Source organism: Notamacropus eugenii, chromosome 1 (genome assembly GCF_028372415.1).
Source record: "Notamacropus eugenii isolate mMacEug1 chromosome 1, mMacEug1.pri_v2, whole genome shotgun sequence".
NCBI classification, from domain to species: domain Eukaryota; kingdom Metazoa; phylum Chordata; class Mammalia; order Diprotodontia; family Macropodidae; genus Notamacropus; species Notamacropus eugenii.
Window position 1 is genome coordinate 558,469,455 of NC_092872.1, and position 24,159 is coordinate 558,493,613.

Here is a 24,159-nt window from a genome sequence, read left to right on the forward strand (position 1 = left end):
AAAGGGGAAATGGAGAGGATCTTCTCCCCTGTGATCCCCTGCAACCAAAAAGAATCCCCTCAGAACTCTCACTGTACTTTGTATTCCTCTCATGGATTTAAAAACTAATTTGTATTATAATTATTTATGTAAATATCTCATCCTCCCTACTAAACTATAAGCTACTACCTATAAGCTACTCGAGGGTTGGGACCAAATTTTATTCTTCATATCTCTATCATGTTCTGCAAAATGCCTTAAATATAATGGGAATGAAACATGCATTTGTTGAGTTGATGGAAATGAAACTGAATTAAATAGAATTAAATATTGCCTCTTGAAAGTTTATTGGTTGAAATAATGTTGAAAAACTACTCTAAACCTAGGGCTAACCAGCTACACACCAGAAGAAATATAATGAAAAAAGAACAAAGAGAACCATGAATCTGTTAGGGACCATAATACTGTTAGTAAATCACGTGAAGCATGATAAAAATCGAGTGTTTTCATCTCATTTGTTTTAATAGTTATCTCTTTGCCAGTCACCAAAAATGAAATGGCAGTAGGGGAGGGGGCACAGAAGACAGTTTGAATTGTGATTTCATCAGTGTGGAGAATGCCTGATTTGAAAATTCTACCTGTCAACATAAGTTGACGTCTCCTTAATAACTTTGAGTCTTAATGAATTACCTGAAGAACTGAAGTCAGTTAAGTGACTTGCCTATGGTCATATATCTGGTAAATGTCAGAGTAGAACTTTAATCAATCAATATTTATTAAATATCTACCATGTGCCAGACACTGTGCTAAGCTGCTAGGAACATACACACAAAAAAAGGCAAAAGATAGTCTCTGCCCTCAAGGAGCTTACAATCAGATGGAAGAGACAACATACAAACAAATATATACACAGACAACTATATACAGGATAAATAGGAAATGATTAACCGAAGAAAAGCTGTAAAATTAAGGATTAAACCCAAGCCTTCCTAAGTCCCAGGCCAGCCCAATATATCCAATATGCCATGCTGCCTCTCAAGAATACAATGAACCATGATAAAACTAAAGATATGATGGAAGGAACATAAAAGCAGAACGAGGGTAGACAAGTCATTTATAGTCTTTGAGTTTCAGTTTCCCCATCAATAAAGGGAGGTAATAATACTAGCATTGCTTTCCTCACAAGCTTGTTTGTGGGCAACAAATAAGAAAAAATGTACATGAAATCATTCTGAAGACTGTAAAGTCCTATAAAAATGTGAGATTTTTATTATTATCACCATGTCCTGCTTCATGTATCTGAGCATCAATCTACAATATTAGAAATACCCAAGACAGAAGAGGTAAAGATTAATTGATAAGATGTTTTATAAATACAGTTCATTGATTACTTAAATTATACTTTAACTTTTTTCATACTTGTTAAGGATAATGATGTTTGAGGCAGCTTAGCATAGTAGATAGGGAACTAAATTTATATTCAGGAAAACCTGGCTCCCTCTTGCCTTCAGAATCAAACATAAAATTCCCTTGATTTGCTTTTAAAGCCCTCCATGATATAACCCTTTCCTACCTTTCCAGTCTTCTTACTCCTTACACATACAAATGCTATGATCATAATGACAGTAGCCTCCTTGCTATTCCCCATCCCAAGATACTTCATTTCCTGACTGGGTGATTTTCCTTGGCTGTCCCTCTCTCCTGGAACTCTCCCTTCCTCATCTCTGCCTCCAGGCTTCCTTGACGTCCTTCAAGTCTCAGCTAAAATCCCACTATCTGCACGAAACCTTTCCTGATCCCCCTTAATGCTTCTTGTGCCTTCCCTCTGTGATGTCCTTCAATTGTATATCTTGTTTGTACATAGCTGCTTGTATTTTGTCTACCCCCACTAGACTGTGAACTCCTTGAGAACAGGGACTGTCTTTTATCTTTCTTCGCGTGCCTAGAACCTAGTACAGTGCCTGCCATGTAGTGGTCATTTAAAAAAATGCTTGTTGACTGAAGATACATATTAATTTTAAGGATCATGAGTAAGCCACTTAAATTCACCCCATCCCCACCCTCAGTCTCTCTAGCACTATGTTATACAGTGTTCCCAGTCTGAATTGGTTAAAAGTACAGATAAAAATGAGGAGTTCCTCAGTATAGATTAACTCACACCAGGAAAAAAAAAAATGTGACACTAGTCATCAGAAACTTCCTCAGGAACAATAGTGAATTTTCTGGAAGATCATAGATAATAAAAATAGCAAACATATAGTACTTACTATGTGCCAGTCACTGCACTAAGTGCTTTCCAATCCTCACAACAATCCCAGGAGGGAGGTGCTGTTATTATCCCCATTTTACAGTTGAGGAAACTGAGGCAGAGAGAGGTTAAGTGACTTGTCCAGAGTCACACAGCTAGTAAATGTCTGAGGTCAGATTTGAACTCAGGTCTTCCTGACTCCAGAGCCTATTTATTCATCAAGTTACCACCTAGCTACCCTATCCTAATCTTCTAACTATTGTGCCTAATGGGTAATGCTCAAGAGAAGGAAAAAAGTTTAGTTTAAAGTTTCCCAAAATGTTATGAAAAATACCACCTACCTCCAAAGAGAGAACTGATGAACACTGAGTGGAAATTGAAGTACAATTTTTCACTTTGTTTGTATTGCTTTCTTTTGTGACATGGCTAATAAGGAAATATATTTTGTAGGATTTCACATGTATAATTGATATCTTGTTACTTGCCTTCTCAACGGGTTGGGGAGGAAGTGGAGAGAGGAAGAGAATTTGGAACTCAAAATTTAAAAAAAAAAAAAAAAGAATGTTAAAAATAAATAAATGGGAGAGAAAAAAACTTCCCAAAGTGAGTAATTATCATTGATATCTCTCCAAACTCCTTCTGAGAGCTCTCAAACATTTTGATGAGTATTAAAGCCAGACAAGGTCTGTAATTCACAAAAGACCAAAAACAAAACCCAAAAAGAGTCCTCTGGCCAAGACGTTCTCTATTTTTGCAATTGTTGGACTCATCCTAAAAGTAAATGGCACTATGGATTTCCAGTCAACATAGGGACAGGATAAGATTGAGTCAAGGATACCTTTAGAACCAATGGGGCCAATTTTTCCATGACGACCCACACTGCCTTTCTGCCCTCTGTCTCCCATGTCTCCTGTACAAAAAGAAAAAAGAAAAGAAAATGAAAAATGAGTTTTGAATATATAATTTATTACCTTTTCATAGATTTCTTGAATAGATGGAAAATTTAAGAAGCCTACAACTTACATTCTAATACTTTTGAGGTTCTGTACAGATCACATGGGCTGCACATATTCAATCCACAGAAAGAAGTAATCCCCTTGAAAGCAGCAGCTTCAAAGGCCATATCCTTATTGAGCTCAAGAGGGATAAATGGTCTCTTCCTGATTCTAAACCCATGAGATCCACAATTTATGTGGTGATTTTACAGTAAGAAGAAAAGTCCCTTTTGCTCCATACCAACCAAAAGAATGGTTTTTACCACATCTTTTGTCCTGAATCCTTACAAAAAGTACCCAGTTCAAAAAGTCAAGAGAAGTCTCAACTTTTTGTATGAATGAGATTTTCTTTTCCACTTGTGATTCAGCTTCATGGCACATAACAGAATCAGAATGGTTCCCATTTCTTATGGTGAAGGAAGACTTATCACACCATTCCTGTTAGAAGCAGGAAACAAATATTGCTTTGATTATTTCACTGGTGACTGTTTAGGGCAGAGCATAGGATGGGACAGAAGAGACTCCCTTGCCTATTGTGGAAAGCATAACAATTAGACTACCTATAAACAAGTATAGAAAAAAGTTTAATGTTAATGCATTTAGAAAAGGCCTTCAATGTGTTGGGTAGACTCTTTACAGATAAAAATACACAGGAAGAGAAGTTGTAGAGGAGTTACAATCTATATTCAAATGAAGGGACTGCTTATATTAATGAATTTACAGATCCATCAAAATGAGGATCTTCTGCTTTTCAGATAGTTGGGATTTTTTTGTCCAAAATGATAAAAGGCTCTTTTTCCTTGCAGGAGAGAAATGTTACACTTCACCAGGGATAAGGAAAGGGATATTAGATACCAGCTCTGTCAAGCTAGTTTCCTGCCAAAATATCTATCCTTTCTTCCTTCTTCTCTCTTTCTCCATAGAGGGCTGACTATAAGAAGTAGCTAGTCACTCACTCACTGACATCCATTTTTACTCTTGCAAAATCAAGAGCGCTAGACTTAGGATCAGGAGACCTGGGTTCTTCAGTATATTGCTTAGTTTTACTGAACTATTTTTTTCCTCCTCTCAATTATTTGTTATAAAGATTCACTCTTGGAGTACAAGGTAGAGGAAGAGATATGTTGGAAAATGTTAGTGATATAAAAACAGAATATGTCCAGAAAAAAAATTAGAGATAGGGAGTAGACCTATGATTCCTTTATATAACAGCTTCCCAAGGAAGAATTCCAATGCAGTTTGGAACAGTCTTTGCAATTAAGAGAATTGAAGTGCATAGTAACTGTTTCTCTTTTGGCCAGCAACCCTGAGGGTCTTCCCCTCCCACTCTGATTTTATTATTATTAATTATTATTATTATTAAAAGGGGTCATCCCTTGACTCATTTTTGAAAGAGGCCTATTCACTGAATGGGTATTGCCTCACTCAAAGTGAAAACCTGAAAAGACCTTAGCCTAAGAGGGCCAGGGTCTCCCATTGCATCTTGGGTCATCTCCAGTCTTCCTGATGAATATCTGGCCACTGAACCCAGATGACTTTGGAGGGAAAAGTATTGCTGGTGACTTTGCACAGCCCTCCCTCACTCAAATCAAAGTTAATTGTAAGTTATGTCATCATCACCTTGATATCATGATCCTTTTCAAAAACAAAGGACAAACCCAACCACAATCCTCCACTGTCTCTTGAGGAATGTACAATTTCATGTTCATTGTTTCTGTGACACTAGTTATCCCTCTCATCCTCTGCCATCCCCTTTCCCTTTTTGCCTTCAATCTTTTCTAATATCAAGGTCTTTTCCAATGAGTCCTGTCTTCTCATTTTGTGACCAAAGTATTTAAGCTTCAGCTTCAGTATTTGGCCTTCCAGTGAATAGCCTGAATTAATTTCTTTTAAGTACTGACTGATTTGATTTTGCTGTCTGTCCAAGGGACTCTCAAAAGTCTTCTCCAATATAATTCGAAAACATCAATTCTACAGCATTCAACTTTCCTCATACTCCAACCCTCAGAGTCATACATTGCTGCTGAAAAAACCATAGCTTCGACTATGCAGACCTTTGTCAGCAAGGCAATGGCTTTGCTTTTTACCATGCTGTCCAGATTTGCCTTAACTTCCACGTAGCCAACATCTTTTAATTTCATGGCTGTTGTTGCTGTCTACAGTGATCTTTGCACCCCAGACTATAAAATCTGACACAGCTTACATTTCTTCTCCCTCTATTTGCCAGGAAGTGATGGGACCATTTGGCAAGATTTTAGTTTTTATTAACATCAAACTTCAAAGCAGCTGTGACACTCTCCTCTTTCACCCTCATCAAGAGGCTTCTTAATTCTTCACTTTCTATCACTCTCTCTCCGTGGTACTCTTTGTGAAACAGGAAAGGATTCAGAGTTCAGACCCCCACCAGGATATTAACCTAATTTATATTTCTGATATCCATATATAATGATAATTAAAGAATCTCTCATTTAGTTGGCATGGGTACTCTTTCCAACACAGCCCTTCTAAGTCTTCCTCGGAGATGACCTTCAGTGGTTACAGTGGCTAAAAAATATTTTATCCTATGACCAAACTAGTCTAGTGATAAGCCTCTCCAAAACTGGCTGGTCCTTTGACAAATGATGCACACCAATTGATAGACCTATGTTTGAAGACTTCTTGCTTTTTAGATCCCTGCCAGAACTCATACTATGCTAATATGGATTTCAATAATTGAGGCTCACCTCCATGCCACCATGAGGCATCCCTGGTGGTCTGTAGAAGTAACTATAACCATCAACAACAAATCAGATTTCTAGAGCATTTTAAGATTTACCAAGCACTTACCTATCAAAAACTCTATGAGATAGGTCATGAAAATATAATTATCTCCATTTTTACAGAAAGAAAACATGTGAGGCACAGAAAGTTTACATGAATTGCCTCAGATAACACAGCTAATTGATGCCATAGTCAATATTTGACTCACGTTCTCCAGTTCCAAATCCAGCATTCTTTCCGTAATACCACCATGCTTTGGGTGGTAAAAACATTAACATTAAGAACTAAAGTTCCTAACCAACCAAAAGTTTCAAACTATTTGTTGTTGAAGCATCAGGTCCCTTAAAATGAGGTTGGTAGGCTCTGCCACTTACCACTTATGGATCATCGGGCAAATCAGTTCTCTGGGACCCAGTTTTGCATCTTTAAAACAAATAAAAGAGTTGGATCTCTGCTCTCTCCCAGTTACGAATCCTCTGATCCTGCCCAGTTCCCCAGGAAATTTTGAGGAAAGTCCTTTACAAGGTTCAATCCACCCTACAGCTGAACCCTCCCAGGTGTTTTTTCCCTCTATTAGAATGTGAGTTCCTTGAGAGCCAGACCGTCTTGCCTCACTATCTGTATCCCCCAGAGCCTAGCACAATATTTGGCACACAGTAAACACCCAATAAATGCCTTTTTATTCATTTCTTTATAAGCCCCAAAGTGATACAAAAGTACTGCTTTTATATTATGATTATTAACTGAGAGATAGGGCCATCTATAGGGAAGATGAAGGAAAGACTGTGCAAAGTAGCTAAAGAGAAGATGTCAGAAAAAGACAATATAATTCCAAAAGCTCTTGTTCTCACAGCCAAGTGGCAGTGAAGAGGGACAAAGCTAGTTCAGTTCAGTTCAATTTAACAAGCTAGGTAGCATGAGACATATAGGTAATGGAATAAGTGCTACAAAACCAGATGAAAATATGATTGGGAAATGTTTTATAAAAATAAATGAAAATACAATACAACATAGATAATTGTAAGTTGTGGTGTCCTAAGTCAATACATCACCCATAGGGATCCATTTCCATTTGAGTTTGACACCACTGGTACAGTGGATATGGATAGAGCTCTGGACTTGGAGTCAAACTAGAATTTAAATCCTGCCTTGGGAGTTTACTAAGTTAAATGACTTGCCTTACTTTACTCCCTGTAAAATAGGGATAATTAGAACTCTTCCCTCACAGGTTGTTGTGAGAATCAAGTGAGATAATACATGCAAAGTGACTTGCAAACTTCACGGTACTGCAAATTAGTTATTATTAATATTTAAACACATACTATATCCTTTAGGGGAAACAAAGAAAACAATGAAACAGACCCTGCCCTCAAGAAGTTTACATTCTGTCAGAAATACACAGATAAGTGTATAGTCTATATGTGGATGCCATTGGCAACACCAAACCTCCCCCTCCTTTGCTCCTCTCTGCCTCTGACCTAAGTCATCTTCCCCATATGCCACACCCAAAGCTTGGCTCAGCCTAAATAGGCTCTAATAAACAGACTACTTTTAGCTACTTTTTGCTATGACACAGACTGCCTCATTATGTTTAGTTCCTCTAAGAGAAAAACATCATGGCAACAACGGAGAAGAGAAATAAGAGGGAGGTGGGGAGAGACGGTTACCAAAATAAAGCAAAGTGTGCAGACTGAATTAGTAATGCTACATGGATAAAGAAATAATGGGGCCGACATCACTGCGAAGCACCGTGTCACAGTGAAAGATGACAGAAATTAGCTTTTATGGAGCAAACCCTTAAGAGGATGGCACCTATTTCGTAAAGCGTGATTAAAAGGAAAATGATTTTGTTAGCAGCAAAGGGGGAGGAGTGGGAGTTGAAGAGAAGACTTGATTATAGTATTTTGCTCAAAGATTGGCTGCTTGACCAGACTTCTGCATGGAAATTAATTCTACCTGGGGTGTAGCTTGTGTAACACAGCCATGCCAAGGCTGGCTCACTCATGACAAAGGCCAGAGAGATGTGTTCTTTCAGCCATTTCCAAAAGGGTTGAAGTTCCCTCTGCCTTTTGATAATCCTTGTGGCTGCAGTCTGAAACCCTTCCCAAATTCTTCCCATCCTGAAAAACTACAGAGTTCAAAGCTAGAACCACAATAGTGGAGATTAAATTCAATAACCATTTATTATTCCTTAGGAGGGAAAGGCATAATGAATGACCAGACCTGATTTCTTAAATTTAGTAAATACCCAAGTGAAGAAATTCCCCTTACGAATGAAGATCAGACTTTGAAGTCTATAGCATAATAACCACCTCTTCTAGTATTATGTATAAGGAGGTTCTGAGCTCAGGACTAGGGATACCAAAGTTTTAAAAAGCAACACAATTTCTGCCCTCAAACAGTTTACAGCCTAACAGAGAAAGCTATAAGTAATACAAAATGCGAGATGACATGGGATAAGGGTAAGAAATCGCTAAAATGTAACTCTAGAAAATTCTGAGGAGGGAAAGATCAGTTTAAACAAGAGGGGTTAGGAAAAAATTCAGCGAGGAGATGGTAACTGACCTGGTCCTTGAAGGTGGGTATAGAAAAGGAAATTACATCTCAGGCACAGAAGACAGCTGTGTGAATGCAGCTGGATAAGACAGAGGAATTGCTGGTATTCCAGTTTGGGTGAAAGGCAAAATACGTGAAGGAAAAGGAATTGTATGAAATAAAGCTAGAAAGGTAGGCTGGAGTTGGATTGTAGAAAGCCTTAAATGCCGGGTTAAAAAGCTTGTATTTTTATCTCTTCAGTAACGGGGAACAATGAGGGTTTCTGAGCAGAGGAGTGAAGAGGTTAGGCCTATCCTTTAAGGTTTAAATCTTACTCTCATTTTTTAAAACACCTACTATCCTATATCCTGATATCCTTCCTAATACCATGAGTTAGTGTACTCCTCAGGTGGTGATTCACTACAACCACAGAAGGCTTCCACCAGGCAGGGAAGTTTAGAGGAATCCCTACATAGTTATGATGGATTGTCCTGATTCGTATATAAGAACCCCACTATTGTGGAATCGCAGAATTCATCTGACTGGGAAGGATCCTTAACAATCATCTAGTCCAACCACTCACCTTAACAGAACAATAAACTGAGACCCACAGAGATTAGGTGACTTGGCCAAAGTCACACAACTAGTGAGTAGCACAGCTGGGGCACACACACAAGTGACTTTTGGTTCATAATTCCATGGCACATCAGGGGCGTTGCAGTAGATCCATGTGGGAGGTGCTCCTGTCATAATGGAATGCCCCTGGAACATTCAATCATAAACCTCTTGACACAGTGTCCAAGGCCATCTATACTGTTCTACTGAATTCTGCCTCCAAGAGGGTCATGTTATGGTGGCAGTCCCACTGATTGCCTGGGATGTGAATACAAATAAGCAGACATCCTCAGAATTTTACTTTCCACTTATTGAAGGTATAATGAGAGTTAGGATGGATCTTAGAAATCAAATAGTTCAACCCCCTCCTCAGTGAAGAAACTGATTACCTGCCATAAGGGAATACAATTCAGTCCTGATAAGGAACTCTCCATTTGGAAGGAGAATTTGCTACTTGCTAGGAAAATTCCAACTGGAAATGATGGAGAAGTGCAAACTCAGCCTCTACCCAAGCTGTGTAACCTTTGGGAGGATTTGGCCTGTGGAGAGGCTGAGCCAATTCCAGAAATTTGACCTAGAGGGGGAAGAGAAACTGCAATGACCCTTACAGAGATGTAGCTAGCCGCCTTTCTCTCCTCTCTAGCTCTCAGCGGCTTCTTCCTCTGTGGAAGAAGAGGCCTGAGAGCAAAGACAGACAAGCAGACAGAGGGATAATTAGACCCTGGAAGGGATTCACTCCAGAAGAAACACCTGGGATGATGAATATAATTGGGCCTTTTTTTTCCACATAAATTTTCCCACCTTCGCTGAGAGATTAATTAATGATTCATTTCATCAGCTGAAGGATTCAGTGAGAGTCTAGGACACATCCTGCTGTTGTAAATAAGTTATAACCTGAAAAGGAGTTGAAAGCTTTTGGCTGTTAGCCCATCTCAGAGATTTCACAGTGAAATAAATGCTAGAACTAATTTGGGGAGGTTGCTCATATTTGTGTGTTTATTCCTTCTCCTTGATTATTTGCCAATCAATCAAGAAATATTTATTGAGAGCTTTTCACAAGGCACCATGGGGGGATAAAAGTTGTAGAAAGCAGTGATCATAGGATTTAGAGCTAACAGAGAGCTTAGAGATCCTCTAATCCAATGTCTTTAACATTTTTGTATTGTAGACAACCTGATGAAGTCTATGGGTGGACCCCTTCTCAAAATAATGTTTTTAAATAATTGAGGGAAATGCTAAATTTCAGTTAGAGGTAAGTGAAAATAACAATGTGATTTTCCTCCATCCAAGTCCATCTGATATCCATCCATGAACTTTTAGATCTTAACTTCAGATTTAAGAACCCCTGATCTAATCCATGCCTTTCCTTTTTGAGGGAAGGCAACTGAGACCCAGAGAAGATAAGGAACTTGTCCAAAGTCTCGCAAGAAATTAGTAACCAAATCAATACTGGAGACTCCTGACTTCGACTCAAAATTTACACTACACTGTACTAGTTCATCTTCCAAGTTCAAAGCTAGCCTCAGACATTTACTAGCTGTGTGGCCCTAGACAAGTCACTTAACCCTGTTTGCCTCCATTTCCTTGTCCATAAAATGAGCTGGAAAAGGACATGACAAAGTGCTCCACTATCTTTGCCAAGAAAATCCCAAAAGGGATCACGAAGAGTCAGACACAACTGAAAAATGACTAAGTAACAAAAAGCACCGCCTCAAGAGGCTAGCAATCCAAGTGGAACACAAAGGCCTAAAAGGACCAAAAATAACTAAATATATAACAAGAGATGTCAAAAGGCAGGACATGACTCACATGCAGACTATGAGTTCACTGTGAATTAATCTAGGAAGCCTTCATGGAAGAGGCAGGACTTGTGCTTTTGGACAAAAACACCCAAATGGCTTTAACAAAAAGAATATTGTGTCTTACTGCACTGGTCTGTGATCATAGCTAGGTCCTGAAGATGGATTTGTTCTTTTTAGAAACCATGACATCCATGGTACTATTTCAACATGTCATGGATGGTGTCAACTTGATAATGCTAAGATTAGGTGGCAAACTCTTTCACTGTAAACTAGTTATTTGCAAGCACAAGATTGGCCTATGACAGAGGGAGTTGTTGAAGGATCAAAGTGAGCTAAGTGCTGGAACAGGAGTCAGAGGACCTGGGTGTAAATCCAGACTCTGCTACCTTTAACCTCTGTAACCACTGACATGTCCCATTGACCCTCTCTGGACCTCAGTTTCTTCATCTTTAAAATGAGGGAATTGGACTAGAAAAGCTCTGAGGTCCCTGGCAACTTTAAAGATTTGATCTTGGATTCTTATGACCTTTCATTGCCTCAGTATCCTCAGTTATATTTCTCAAAAAGATTGAAGAACTGAAATGTCAGATCATGCGTGTATGTGCCTCTGTCATATTTGAATCTTACTGACATTTATGTAATGATTAAAGGTTTAGCAAGTACTTAAATTCAACCTTTACCATGACAGACATTCTAAGTAGTAGTATTATATCCAATTTACAAAAGATTCTCAGAGGCTCAGAGAGGTTAATTTACTGACTCATGAACACACAGACAGTATCAGAGATAAGATTGGAACTCATGTGTGTCTTGATGGAATGTTCTTCCTGATACATTACACAATCTCCAAGGGAGACTTTGATAACAAGGATAATGAAGACCATGAATAGCTGGATATAAGCCATACATCCCCAATAGTTAGCTTGTAGCTCTAGACTGGAATTTTGGAAGACCTAGTTTCAAATCCCACCTCACACACTTCTGGGTAAGTGCTTGTGAGTAAGTCACTTACTCTCTCTGTTTCAGCATTCTCATCTGCCAGAAGAGGATAACAATACTTTCATTTTAATTCCCCAGAATGCTTACGATTTCTAGAGCCAAGTGAATGCCATGAGGAAGTTTGCTGACAGTAAAGACCCTGAGTGGTTGTTATATGGATGGAGACGTTGGCAATCTTGACATATTTAGCAGAGTGGGATCAGATGGGTGGTGACAGCCAGCTTGGAGATCTATCAAGTAAAGTTTCCATATCCACCTTGCCCTGAGTTCATGAATTCCCTCCAAAAATTAAGAGATCCAGTCTGACAAAGCATGATGACCTAACAGGCTGATTTCAGACTGGTCCTGTAGGCTGAGTGTTTTCAGCCAAGTCAAGTTTAACTTCTTTCCTTCCAGTCTCTGACCAAGCGGGTGAGGGGCCCTGATCTCTCAGATTTGATTCTCAGTAGGGGAGAAAAGTAGGCTTAGAACTTAGACAGGATTCTCTACTGATGTTGAATTCATTCATTCCACCCCTGTTGCCTCAAGCTGGCAAATCAAGTAGGTCTATGACTGGATAGGGTAGAGTCCAAATGACTAGTAAGAGGAGACAACCATCTGATTGAGGATGAATTGGTTTTTTGGAAATAATGAAACAAACAAATGGGCACCCAACTCTCTCCTGCTGCTTTCCAGCCTTTATTAGAATAAGAATCAGATTCATGTTTTCAGCCAGTGCTGTGTAAGGAATAAAGAACCAAGCTTAAAAAATGCTTTTGCAAACATATCTTTCTAAAAGTGTGTCACACAGACTTTCTAGACTCACTGTCATGTGAAATGCGATGGAAATGAAATGGGGAGCTGTCCCCATGTTCTTGTAGTGCAGAAAACCTGGGACACCCCTGGACTGGGAAGCTGGCAGGATTTCTGGGGTTTATAATGGGCACATGATAAATCTTCATTAAAAATTGCTGAGGAAGCTGATTTCCAAGTGCCTCTTTTTGCCCCATCTCCACTTTAAAGGGCTGTATGATATCTTCATTAAAATTAATAAGAATTACATTCCTGCTGTGAGTTACTCAAGCTCCTTGTGTGTGTCTAGAAGACAAATGTAAGGCTTTCTCCACTTCTCATTAATGTAATGGAATGTGAGAATAGTGGTATTAGATTAGCTCACTGCACTCTAGGGTGTCGGGAGCCACAGAGTGGTTTCAAACTTAAAGGGCCAGGATGGAAGTAATTGTGTCTGGTGCATTTTCAAATCTCCTTGTAGAAAGATGTGGTTAGGGCACACTATGTGCTCTCTTTGGATACTTTGTCCTATTTGGAGCTGAGAGAAGAAAGAGGACCTGTTAACTAAGAGAAAGAAAAAGAAGTTTCTTAATCCTCTTCTCTAGAATCGTTGGTTTCAAAACTACATGAACATTTCTGCCCAAAGAGCATCTTTTCTCCTAGAAAGTTCCTACAAGCCTGGTTGAACCAATTATTTCCAAGACCTTTTTTAAAAAAAAACAAGACCTGTGAGCTCCCGGTGAGGAAACTCCCTTTGTCAATGTGGGTTAGCATCTGCTCTGCAATTTCTAGTCTTACAGAATTTCCTGGGAAGTTTAGTGACTTGCTGGTAAATGCCAGAAGTGAAACTTGAATTCTGAAACTTGAATTCTGATTTTCTTAATTCTAAAGTCGGTTCTCTATAGTCACTATACTACACTGCCTCTGTCTGAAACTGTTCACCATCACAGATGCATCCTCCAGAGCTCCAGTCTGGCCTGCGAGGGACAAGACTATCTATTTCTAGGAGTCAAAGGAGCAGAAAGGATAGGGATGTGATGATGGTGCTTTAAGCAACTGGTAGTAGGAAGGCCTCACTTGCAAATGACTAATGAGAAGCTACAGGCCATAGTGGATAGTGCTGACTTAGAGCCAGGAAGACCTAGGTTCAAATCTTACCCCGAAACTTAACAGCTATGGACAATTTAGTTCATTTCTCTGAACCTCAGATTCCGAGCAGACTGGAGTAGAGGGCCTCTGGTCCCTTCTAGCTTTAAATCTATGACCCAGTAATAATCATAGCTAATGTGTACGTAGTGCTTTAGGGTGTACAAGGGCAGCAGGGTGGCATGGTGGATAGAGTGCTGGGCATGGAGTCAGGAAGTCCCGAGTTCAAATCTGGCCTCAGGCACTTACTAGTTGTATGACCTTGGGCAAGTCATTTCACCCTGTTTGCCTCAGTTTCCTCATCTGCAAATGAGCTGGAGAAGTAAATGGCAAACCACTACAGTATCTTTGCTAAGAAAACCCCAAACAGGGTCACAAAGAGTAGGACATGACTGAAGAAACAGTACATTAAGGTTTACATAGTGTTTTACACATGTTATTTCTACCATTTGACTGTCACAACTACCCGGTAAAGTAAGCAGGGAAGGTATTGCTAAGAAATGAAAAGGAGCTTCTCCATTTCCTAATTAATAAAATAGGAGTATGAATATGTAAAGTGAGAGGCATCTTGGTATAGGGGATAGAACATTGGATTTGGAGCCAGGAAGATTCACATTTAAATCCTATCTCAGACACTTACCAGCTCTGTGACTCTCAGAAAGCCACTTAACCTGCCTCAGCCTCATCTGTGAAATGAGAATAGTAATAGCCCCACGCACACTCAGAGGATCAAATAGGATAATATATATAATGGGTTTGCAAACCCGAAAGCACTATATAAATGTTACACTTAGTATTATTATTACAAGTTATTACTGCTACAATCTTTGTTCTCCCTACCTGGTGGTGCTGTTGTGGAAGGACAGGTTTGTCAACCCTTAAGGATTCTAGAAACTGGTCGTACTAGTAGTATTCATCACAAAATAAGGGGGGGGGCCCTAAAATGAATCCATTTTCTTCTTTCTACTGAGCATTTTTCCTGGCTAGGGTGGAGAGCTGCCTTGTCTCAAGTGGCCTTCCTGAGGAACCCTCACTGGAAAACAGACTCTTCGGAAACACTTGGCTCTGCTTCTGAATCCAACCCCAAATCCCAATTTGGCCTTTCCCAGTGGAAATAAGCTCTCTGGTTTCATCTTAGATGTGTTTTGTACACCATCAACTGGAATAATAATCATTCCCTACTGTGGGCAGGCACTATTGGGAGAGAGAATTGTTTGCTAAGCATCAGATCTCCGTGATTATGTCTAATCCCACTAGAAAACAGATGCATGTGATTGTCCACAGTTGTCTAAAAACACATCCATCCACACACTGGTGAATCTGCCAAGTCAGGGACAAGTTTTTCAGCAGAACACAAGTGCTCCAAACACAATGAGCCTGCAGTGACCTTATTCCACATCCTAGGTCCATGGTTTATTGGCTGCATATCCCTGGACAAGTCACTTTATCTCTTTGAGTCTCAATTTCTTCATACGTAAAACAGTAATAAGAGTGACCAAACTAATGGCCTCACAAAGCTATTGTGAACTTCAACAGAGGAAATGTTTGAAAAGCCCTTTTTAAAACAGCAGTATAAACTTGAGATGATTTTTACATTAACTAAGTTGAAACAAAAGGAGAGTAGATTCCCGGTGTTGTAGTATAAGGATTACTGGTCTTGGGGTCCGAACACCTCAGTTTTAAATTCTGATTTTATTAAGGAAAAGCAAGAGGGAGAAAAAGGGGAGGAAGAGGAAAAGGGAGAGGAGGAAAAAGAGGAAAGTGTTTACTCTCTGGTGCTAGGCTCTATGCTAAGCACTGGGTGGTCACAATTTAATGCAGAAGGTAACATGCAAACAGCTATGTACAAACAAGCTACATACAGTATAAATGAGAGGTAAATAAAGGGGGAATGCGCTCGCATTCCAAGGGGGTCCTGGAAAGGCTTCTTGCAGATGGGAACATTTTAGTGGAAACCTGAAGAAAGCCACAAGACAGAGTTGAAGAGGGAAAGCATTCTAGGCATGGGGGACAGGTACTGAAAATGGATACGTTTGGGAGATGGAGCTTCTTGTCCAAAGAACAGGAAGGATTGCAGGGTATGTGAAGCTGAGTAAAGTGTAAGACTTTACTCAGGGAAGGGGAAGAGAATAGACATTTCTACAGTACCTGCTACCTGCCAGGCACTGTACTAAATGTTTTACAGTTATTTTGTCATTGATTCTCACAACAAGCTGGTGAGGAAGGTGCTATTATTGTCCCACTTTTACAGGTGAGGAAACTGAGGAAAACAGGTTTAAGTAATTTGCCTGGGGTCATACAGCTAATAAATGTCTGAGGGTGGATTTAAACTCATTCAAATTCCTGACTCCAGGCCCAATATTCTGTCTACTTTGCTAAGAAGAGCCAGGTTTATGGAGGATTTTATATATTATCCTAGAGGTAATAAGAACTACCGGAGTTTATTAAATGGGGCGAGACGGGTAATGTTGATATGACATGGTTAGACCTGTACTTTAAGAAGATCACTTTGGTAGCTGAGTACAGAGTAGGATGGAGTGGGGAGAGACTTGAAGCAGGGAGGTGAATCAGGAGGCTATTTCAATAGTTCAGATGTGAGATGATGAGGGCCTGTACCAGGGCGGTTGCAGTATCAGAGAAAAGAAGGGGACAGCTTGTTAGTCATATGGCCCTGAGCAAGCCACAGCTTCTGAGATCTTCATTTTCATCATTTGTAAAATGGGAAGAATTATGCTTGTATTTAAAGGAGTTTGACCCCTCCATCATACAGGAAAGTCTAAGTGGATGACAAATTTTTACTGCCTGGATTTCAACATACATTTAGATGGACACCTACAAAACTAGTACAATAGCATGTATATATGAGACAGACAGTATAGATGGACATGTATATATGAGATACAGTATAGATGGACATGTATATATGAGATAGACAGTATAGATGGACAATTAATTGAACCCAGAGCTAATCAGAAGGGGAATGGACTGGATTGTTTTGGAGAAATTACAAAGCTCTTTTACTGAAGCTTCCTATGAAAGCAAAGGCCCACCTTTTCAATACTAATATTTCACCATTGTTGCTGCTATAAAACAACAAGATATGCAACACCTCTGACTCCAGAAAACTAAAAATGAGTGTCACTCAAAGAGAGGACAATGGAGACGTACATAGTGGATGTGAGAAGGCTAAAACATAATCAAGGAACTCCAAAGAAGAATGAACCAAAGCCACATTAAAGAATTGAGGAGAAGATGAATTGGTCACATGGAAAGAGCCATGAATGACTGGTACGCAACTCCATTCCCCATTAGCACAAAGAAAGAAAGACTTTTACCATATTAGATGGACCCCTTGGGGTGAACTTTCAGGAAGGATTGGACAAGAGTCACAAAATGCCATTGGAGAGAACTCCTGAACTGAGGAGCTCATAGATCCATTTGAATAATATACTACCTACTTCCAAAAGTTGTGGGGAAAAGAGCCCTGTAAACTCATAGTACTATGGAAACATGCATCATTGTGATTATTGCATTATAATAGCATTGAAATTCAGAGCTATCAAAGGATTGTTGATCCTCCTGAACCTCCTATCTAGGATTTTCATAATTCTCAGGAAATCCTTTCAAGGAATTATAAATAAAACATATAAATTTAACCTATGATTGGTTATAACTTAATAAACAAATAACTAGCCTTTTCTCCTTGTGACCTGGTGTCTTCTGAGACAAATAAAGTCCAGAAATGGCTTCTCAGTAATAGCTAACAAACTAAAGCTGGCACTAATTACTGAAGAGAGTAAGTTTCAGGAATCTCAAAGTTCAAGAAATAATTCTTGGTCTCCTAATCCATAAAATGAGAAAGCTAGACAAATGGTACCTACAGTCCATTGTAGCTCTACATCCTATGGTCCTGTGAACTGGACCCTATGCAGATGCTGGTCTTCTCAGGCATACTTTGCCTTGGAAAGTTCACAGGGGATCCTATGAATTGCCCTTGATCTTCTATAATAATATTATTATTATGACTAGTAATAATAATAGCTAACATTTATATGATGCTTTCTACATGTCAGGCACTTGCTAAGCACTTTCCAATCATTATCTCGTTTGACCCTCACTACAAGTCTGGTAGTAGGTGCTATTGTTATTACCCTCCTTTTACTTATAAAGAAACTGAGGCAAACAGGAATTGAGTGACTTTCCCAAGGTCATACAGCTAGTAAGTCTCTGAGGCTGGATCTGAAATCAGCTCCTCCTGATTCCAGGCCTGGCACTCTGTCCACAGCATCGTCTAGTCTTTGATCTTCTAAAGGGGAATGACAATGATTCTCCATGTCTCTCAGAAAGCCCACAATATTGCACAAAATCTCCAAATTTCATCATTGAGACCAACCTGTGTCTGTTCAAGAATGCCCTCTAAGACATCCCGAACAAGGAATCATCCAGCCTCTGCTCAAAGATCTCTGCTACAGAGAAATGCATTGCCTCCCAAGCCAGCCATTACACTTTTGCATAACCAAAGTTTTTCCTTACATTAAATGTAAATTTGACTCTTTTCAACTTCCACCTATAGTTCCTAGTTCTTACCTCCAGAATCAAACAGAACAAGTCTAATAATCCCACTTCGAGTGATGATGTTCAGTCATTTCAGTCATGTCTGACTCTTTGTGACCCCATCAATCCTCTTTGGCATAGCCCTTAAAATATTTTAAAATAACTCTCATACTTACATGAACTGATGCTGAGTGAAGTTAGCAGAACCAGAACATTGTTCACAGTAACAGCAACATTGTACAATGATTGACTCTCATAGACTTAGCTCTTCTCAGTAATATAATGATCCAAGAAAATTCCAAAAGACTCATATGGGAAAATGCAGTCTATATCCAGAGAAAGAACTGATGTAGTCTGAATGCATATCAAAGCATACTATTTTCACTTTTTTTGTTGTTTTTTGTTTGTGGTTTTTTTCTTTTCTTTTTTTTCTGTTTCTTCTTTCACAAAATGACTAATGTAGAAATATGTTTTGCATGATTGTACATGAATAACCTGTATCAGATTGTTTGCTGTGTTGGAGAGAGGGAAGGAGAGGGAGGGAGAAAAATTTGGAACTCAAAATCTTTTTTAAAATGTTAAAAAATTGTCTTCACATGTGACTGGAAAAAATTAAAAACCATTAAATTTTTTAAAAATAAAATAAAATAACTGTCATTTCCCCCTAAATTTTCTCCTGTCTAGATTAAATATCCTTCGTTCCTTCAGTCAGTCCCTATCTGGCATGGTCTATAGTGCCATCATCATCCAGATTACTCTTTACTGAATGCTTTCCAACTAGTCATCCTTTCTAATAAATAGCCTCCAGAACTGGACACAATCCTCCTTGAAGTGGTGCAACCAGGGCACAGCACAGCAGGGCCAAGAACTATCACTTCCATCACTTTGGACACTATGTTTAAGTAAATCTAAGCTTGAGTTAAGTTAGCCTTTTAGCATTTTTGTCTGCTGTTGCCAGCTTTACGATGCCTCTGCAGTGGCTTTACTTACAGCTAATGCTAAGCTAGTACTTATTTCTTCTTATCACTGGGCTGAGATCCAAGAGACCTGAATTGAAGTTCTAGCTCTGCCACTCACCAGCTGTAGGACCTTGGGCTAGTTGCTTAACCCCTACAAGCTTCAGTTTCTTCCTCAGCAAAGTGAAGGTTTGAGTCTTAGCTGATTTCATATTGCATGTCAGCTCTAAATCTGACAATGCTGTTTACATAGACATCCATTTCAGTAATGGGCATCATAGGTCAAGCATGGGAGAGGGCCTCAGAAACCTTCTAATCCCAGTCCTTTGTTTTATAGATGAGGAAACCAAGGGCCAGGGAAGTCAAGTCATAAGGTAGGATTTTAACCAGGGTCCTCTGACTACAAAGACAGTTTTTCTTATGTTGAACCAAGTCCTCTACATATCTCTAACTCAGCTCATTTCAAGTCACATTTTATATGACAATTAGATGACAAAAACTCAGCATAGTTTTGTGGGGGAATGTTCTGGGTTTCTTCTCTGCCATTTTTGAGCCAGGTGATTATGAGCAAGTCAATCCAGTCTCTTGGCCCCAGTTTCCTCGTGCATAAAATAAGAACACCAAATGGAATTATCTATAAGGGTCCTTCCAGATTTAACATTCTGTGAGTCTTTAATGCCCTGAACCAGGAAATAGGCCTTCTAGACTTTAGTTCTGATGTCATGGTTCTAATTGGGCAAATCATTTGATTCACATATGTCTCCACTTCCTATCTTTAAATGGAAATAATGCAACCCATGCCCACTAGATTTCATGAGAATACAAAGAAAATAGAGTGTTTTTAGAATCTGTGTATTTGTCATAAACAAGCATGCCATCATTATGGCACTTGTATCAATTCCCGTAGCTAGAAGAAAAGAAGAAATACCTTCCAAATATGTTATGGTTTGCCCAAATCTGAATATATAGATGGAACTGTCAATCCCAAACCAAAGTAGTGGGAAAAATCTTCATTTGGTGCAGAAAGGAATCTATTTTTAAAGAAGTAGACTTAGTTTTGCTCCTCCAGGACTGATTGGAGGGTTGGTGTTTTGGAAGTAGCTGTATAAACAGTTATGTTGGGATTGGACATCATTGAAATGAAACACTCTTTCTCCAGGCTTTCATCATGACTTATATTTTTCCAGAAACTCAGCAGAAGGAAAAATCAAAACGGGTGGATCAAATCAAGCAATAGAGGTTATTATTTTAAAATACCCCTTTTCCCCTAGCAGTGCCAGATTTCAAACTATACTACAAAGTAATAATCATCAAAAATAATTTGGCAGTATCTCTAAAAATATAAAAGTTGACCAGTAGAACAGATTAGAAAAACAATACACCAATGCCAACAAACATAATAACATAGTATTTAACAAACCCAAATACCACAGCTACTGGAGTAAGGGCTCAGGGTTTGGCAAAATCTTCTAGGAAACTAGAAAGCAGCCTGGCAGAAACTGGGTTTAGGCCAAAATCTCACACCATATATTACAATAAGCTCTAAGTGGGATATATAACCTAGATACAAAATTTCATATCATGAACAAATTAAAGAAGCATAAGTAAATTAAAGAAATGAGGAAAACAATACTTTTTGCAACTATAAATAGGAGAAATATTGATGATTAGACAAGGCATAAATAGGATCACAGGAGATAAATGGACAATGCTGATTATATAAAATTGTTTATACACAAACAAAACTCAAACAAAACCAATACAGCTAAAATTAAAAGAAAAACAGTTAACTAGGGGAAAATATTTACATCAAATTTCTCTGGTAAACATCTCATATCCAAACTATATAAGGAGCTGATTCAAAATCATAAATATAACAGCCATTCTCTCAATAGATAAATGATTAAAAGATATAGACTATTCTCAAAATAATATATCTAAGCTCTTACATAAAAAATATGCTCCAAATAAAGAAAAAATAAAGAAATGCACATTAAAACAACATCAAGGTTATAGGAGAAGACAACTAAAGGATTTAAGAATTCTGATTAATACATTGACCAACCACAATTCCAAAGGACCAATAATGAAGCACGTTACCCCTCTAACAGAGTGATGATAGAGTCTCAATGAAGGATAAAATCTGGATTTGGGGGCATGGCAAATGTGTAGGTTTATTTTTCTGGATTGTGTTTATTTGTTAATTAAGATTGTATTTCTGGAAGAGGGATTTGGTGGGATGAGGGGAGCTAGCAATAATATTGTCAAGCAGAAAGGGGTAGTTCTTGAAGCATTTTTTTAAATGCACAGAAAAGAAAGAAATTCAGAAGGAAACAAAGATAAGCAAGACAACTTTTAAAGTAACCTTGAATTTATTAGGTATTTTTAAAGCAAGATGAAAGCATTTTAAAAGCATTAAAAAGATTAAAAGTATACTAGAAACTTTAGATTTCACATGTACTCTTTTTTCTATTTTCTATTATATGCGGAAAAGGGCATTTTTGGTGCTCAATAAATTTGAAATTACTTTAAAAGAAACAACTCCCCTACCACCTCAAAAAAAAAAAAACCATCTCCCACCCAATGCAGGAATTCTCTCTATAATATACTTGACACATGGCAAACCAGCCTCTGCATGAACATGCCTGGTTATTGGGAGCTCACTACCTAACAAAGCACCCTCTTCCATTGATAGACAAGTCTGACCTTTAGAAAGCTAGACTTCATGATGATTTGAGAATTATTTCTGCAACTTTTACCAACTCAGATGTTTAAAGACAAGTCAACAAGGCATAGTAGATATAAAGCTGAGCTCAGAGCCCAGGAAGACCTATTTTCAAGTACTATGTCTGATATATACTACTGGTTCTGGGTCACAAGGCAATCACTTAACCTCTTAGTCCTATAGGTGATTATTTAAGACTACGCATTGCAGAAAAGATGCCAACCTGCATTTGCAGAGAGAGTTGACTTATTTGGGAGCTCCTTATGTCATTGAAATCACGGATCCAGTTCCTATCTCTGTCCTATCCTATCTGTTCCCCTTCCCTCCCCAGTTACTGTCAACCTTTCGTCACAGATCTTGCTTTCAAATCTCTTCACCGTTTCAGTCACCAAGACAAGCTCCAATTTGTCAATGTCCCTCTTCAACTGTGGCATCCAGAACTGAAGACAATATTCAGGTGTGGTCTGATCATCCAAGAGTATCTATCCAAGAGACTATCCTTGTTGTGGGCATTGTAATTGTTATTCAGCTAAAGATTTTATTAGCTTTGGGGACACATTTATCATATTTTTTTTTACCTCAGAATGAGCTTGCTATCCATTAAAACTTCTAAGCCTTTTTTCATATAAATGTCTGGTACAATGTCTTATACTTGCACTGTGATTATTTTTTAAACATAAATTTAGAACTTTACATTCATCCTTACTAGATTTCATCATGTTTAAATTGAATCCATTGTTCCAGCATGTAGAGAAATGCTTAGCTTCGAATTCTGTAATCCAATGCATTTGCTCTCTTTCCCATGTTTTCCATGTCCTCATATTAGTAGCCAGAAGGCAGTTAGGTGGAACAGTGGATACAGTGTCAGACCTGTGTAAGGTTAGTATAAGGTTAATGGTGGATTGGGGGAAGAGGCAAAGATCTTCCCCACCCATTAACAGGTCTCAGTACCTTCTGTTAATTTCTATTGAGGCACTAGGTCAGAGGGTCATGCCCTCTGGCTCTGAAAAGTTTATAAATACTCTGAGGTGAGGTTTTACTTTGGGGCTTACTCATTTGAAGTGTTTGTTTAGCCAGATGAGACTATGGGTAGCTATTAAGGAGCCCCCTGGCTTTGAAAATCCAGATGTTGGTGCTTCTATCTCTGGTAACTATGTATCTATGTAATGGATCTGTCTGTTGATCTGTGATGTGGTATTGCTTATAGTCAGACAGTTGGAAATCCTGTCGGTCTTTATTTCTCTGCTTGTATTTTTTTCTGTTGGTATATGTGTTTGATTAGAGTGATTGTTGATCCCTCAAAAGTTGCTTTCCTTTTAGAAAAGTAGATCTAAGAACCAGTACAGCAGGCCCTCCTGTGTATGCTGGGGTCCTTGCTGTTATAGCCTGGAGTCAGGAAGAAATGAGTTCAAATTCAGCCTCATATACTTACTAGCTGTGTGACCTTGAGCAGGTCATTTGACTCTGTAAAATGGTACTTACCTGCCAAGGCTGTTGTGAGGATCAAATGATCAAATGATCAAACTGTAAAGTGCTTAGCACAGTGCCTGGTATATCATGAGTACTATATAAATGCTACCTATCATCATTATCATTATCATCATTAATCTTTCTTTTCTTTTCATATTTGTTATATTTTACAAATACTACAGTCATATTAGGTTAAGTGCCCTGTGTGCTATAAATGTGGAGGGTCAATGAGAGAGGAGATACCAGATGCAGAATGGAGCCTGAGTCACAAATTTCCTATCTGTAATATTTTATAAATATCAGTAATATTTTATAAATATCAGTAATATTTCATCCCCTAGAAATTCCGAACCAGACCAGTGTGCGTTTTGAACTTCTCAGCTCTACTACTTGGGGCCACATAGACATGTGAGATACTTTCTTCTACATACTCGAGAGATTCTCAAGACCACTTAGCAGGTGATTTGAGTAGATAGCCCTGATTACATATCACTCCTTCTCTGGATAACTAATATAATGACCTACTGTCAAGCTACAGGCTTAAAGAGGGCATTCTACAAGCCAAATGTGGGCTATTTACACTACAAAGACAACATTCCGTCCT

General features: G+C 38.7%; 1 protein-coding gene across 4 annotated transcripts in view; it reads right to left on the reverse strand.

Moving 5' to 3' along the window:
* The window catches only part of COLEC11 (collectin subfamily member 11), a 65,585-nt gene that overhangs the window by 14,293 nt on the left and 27,133 nt on the right, over positions 1-24,159 (reverse strand). For 2 of the 4 annotated variants that reach the window (XM_072634305.1, XM_072634304.1), the window contains exon 4: positions 3,066-3,137. The exons of the other annotated variants lie outside the window; for them this stretch is intronic. In XM_072634305.1, the coding sequence (XP_072490406.1) occupies positions 3,066-3,137 (72 nt within the window). The remainder of the gene's footprint in view (positions 1-3,065; positions 3,138-24,159) is intronic. 4 annotated transcript variants of the gene reach the window in all.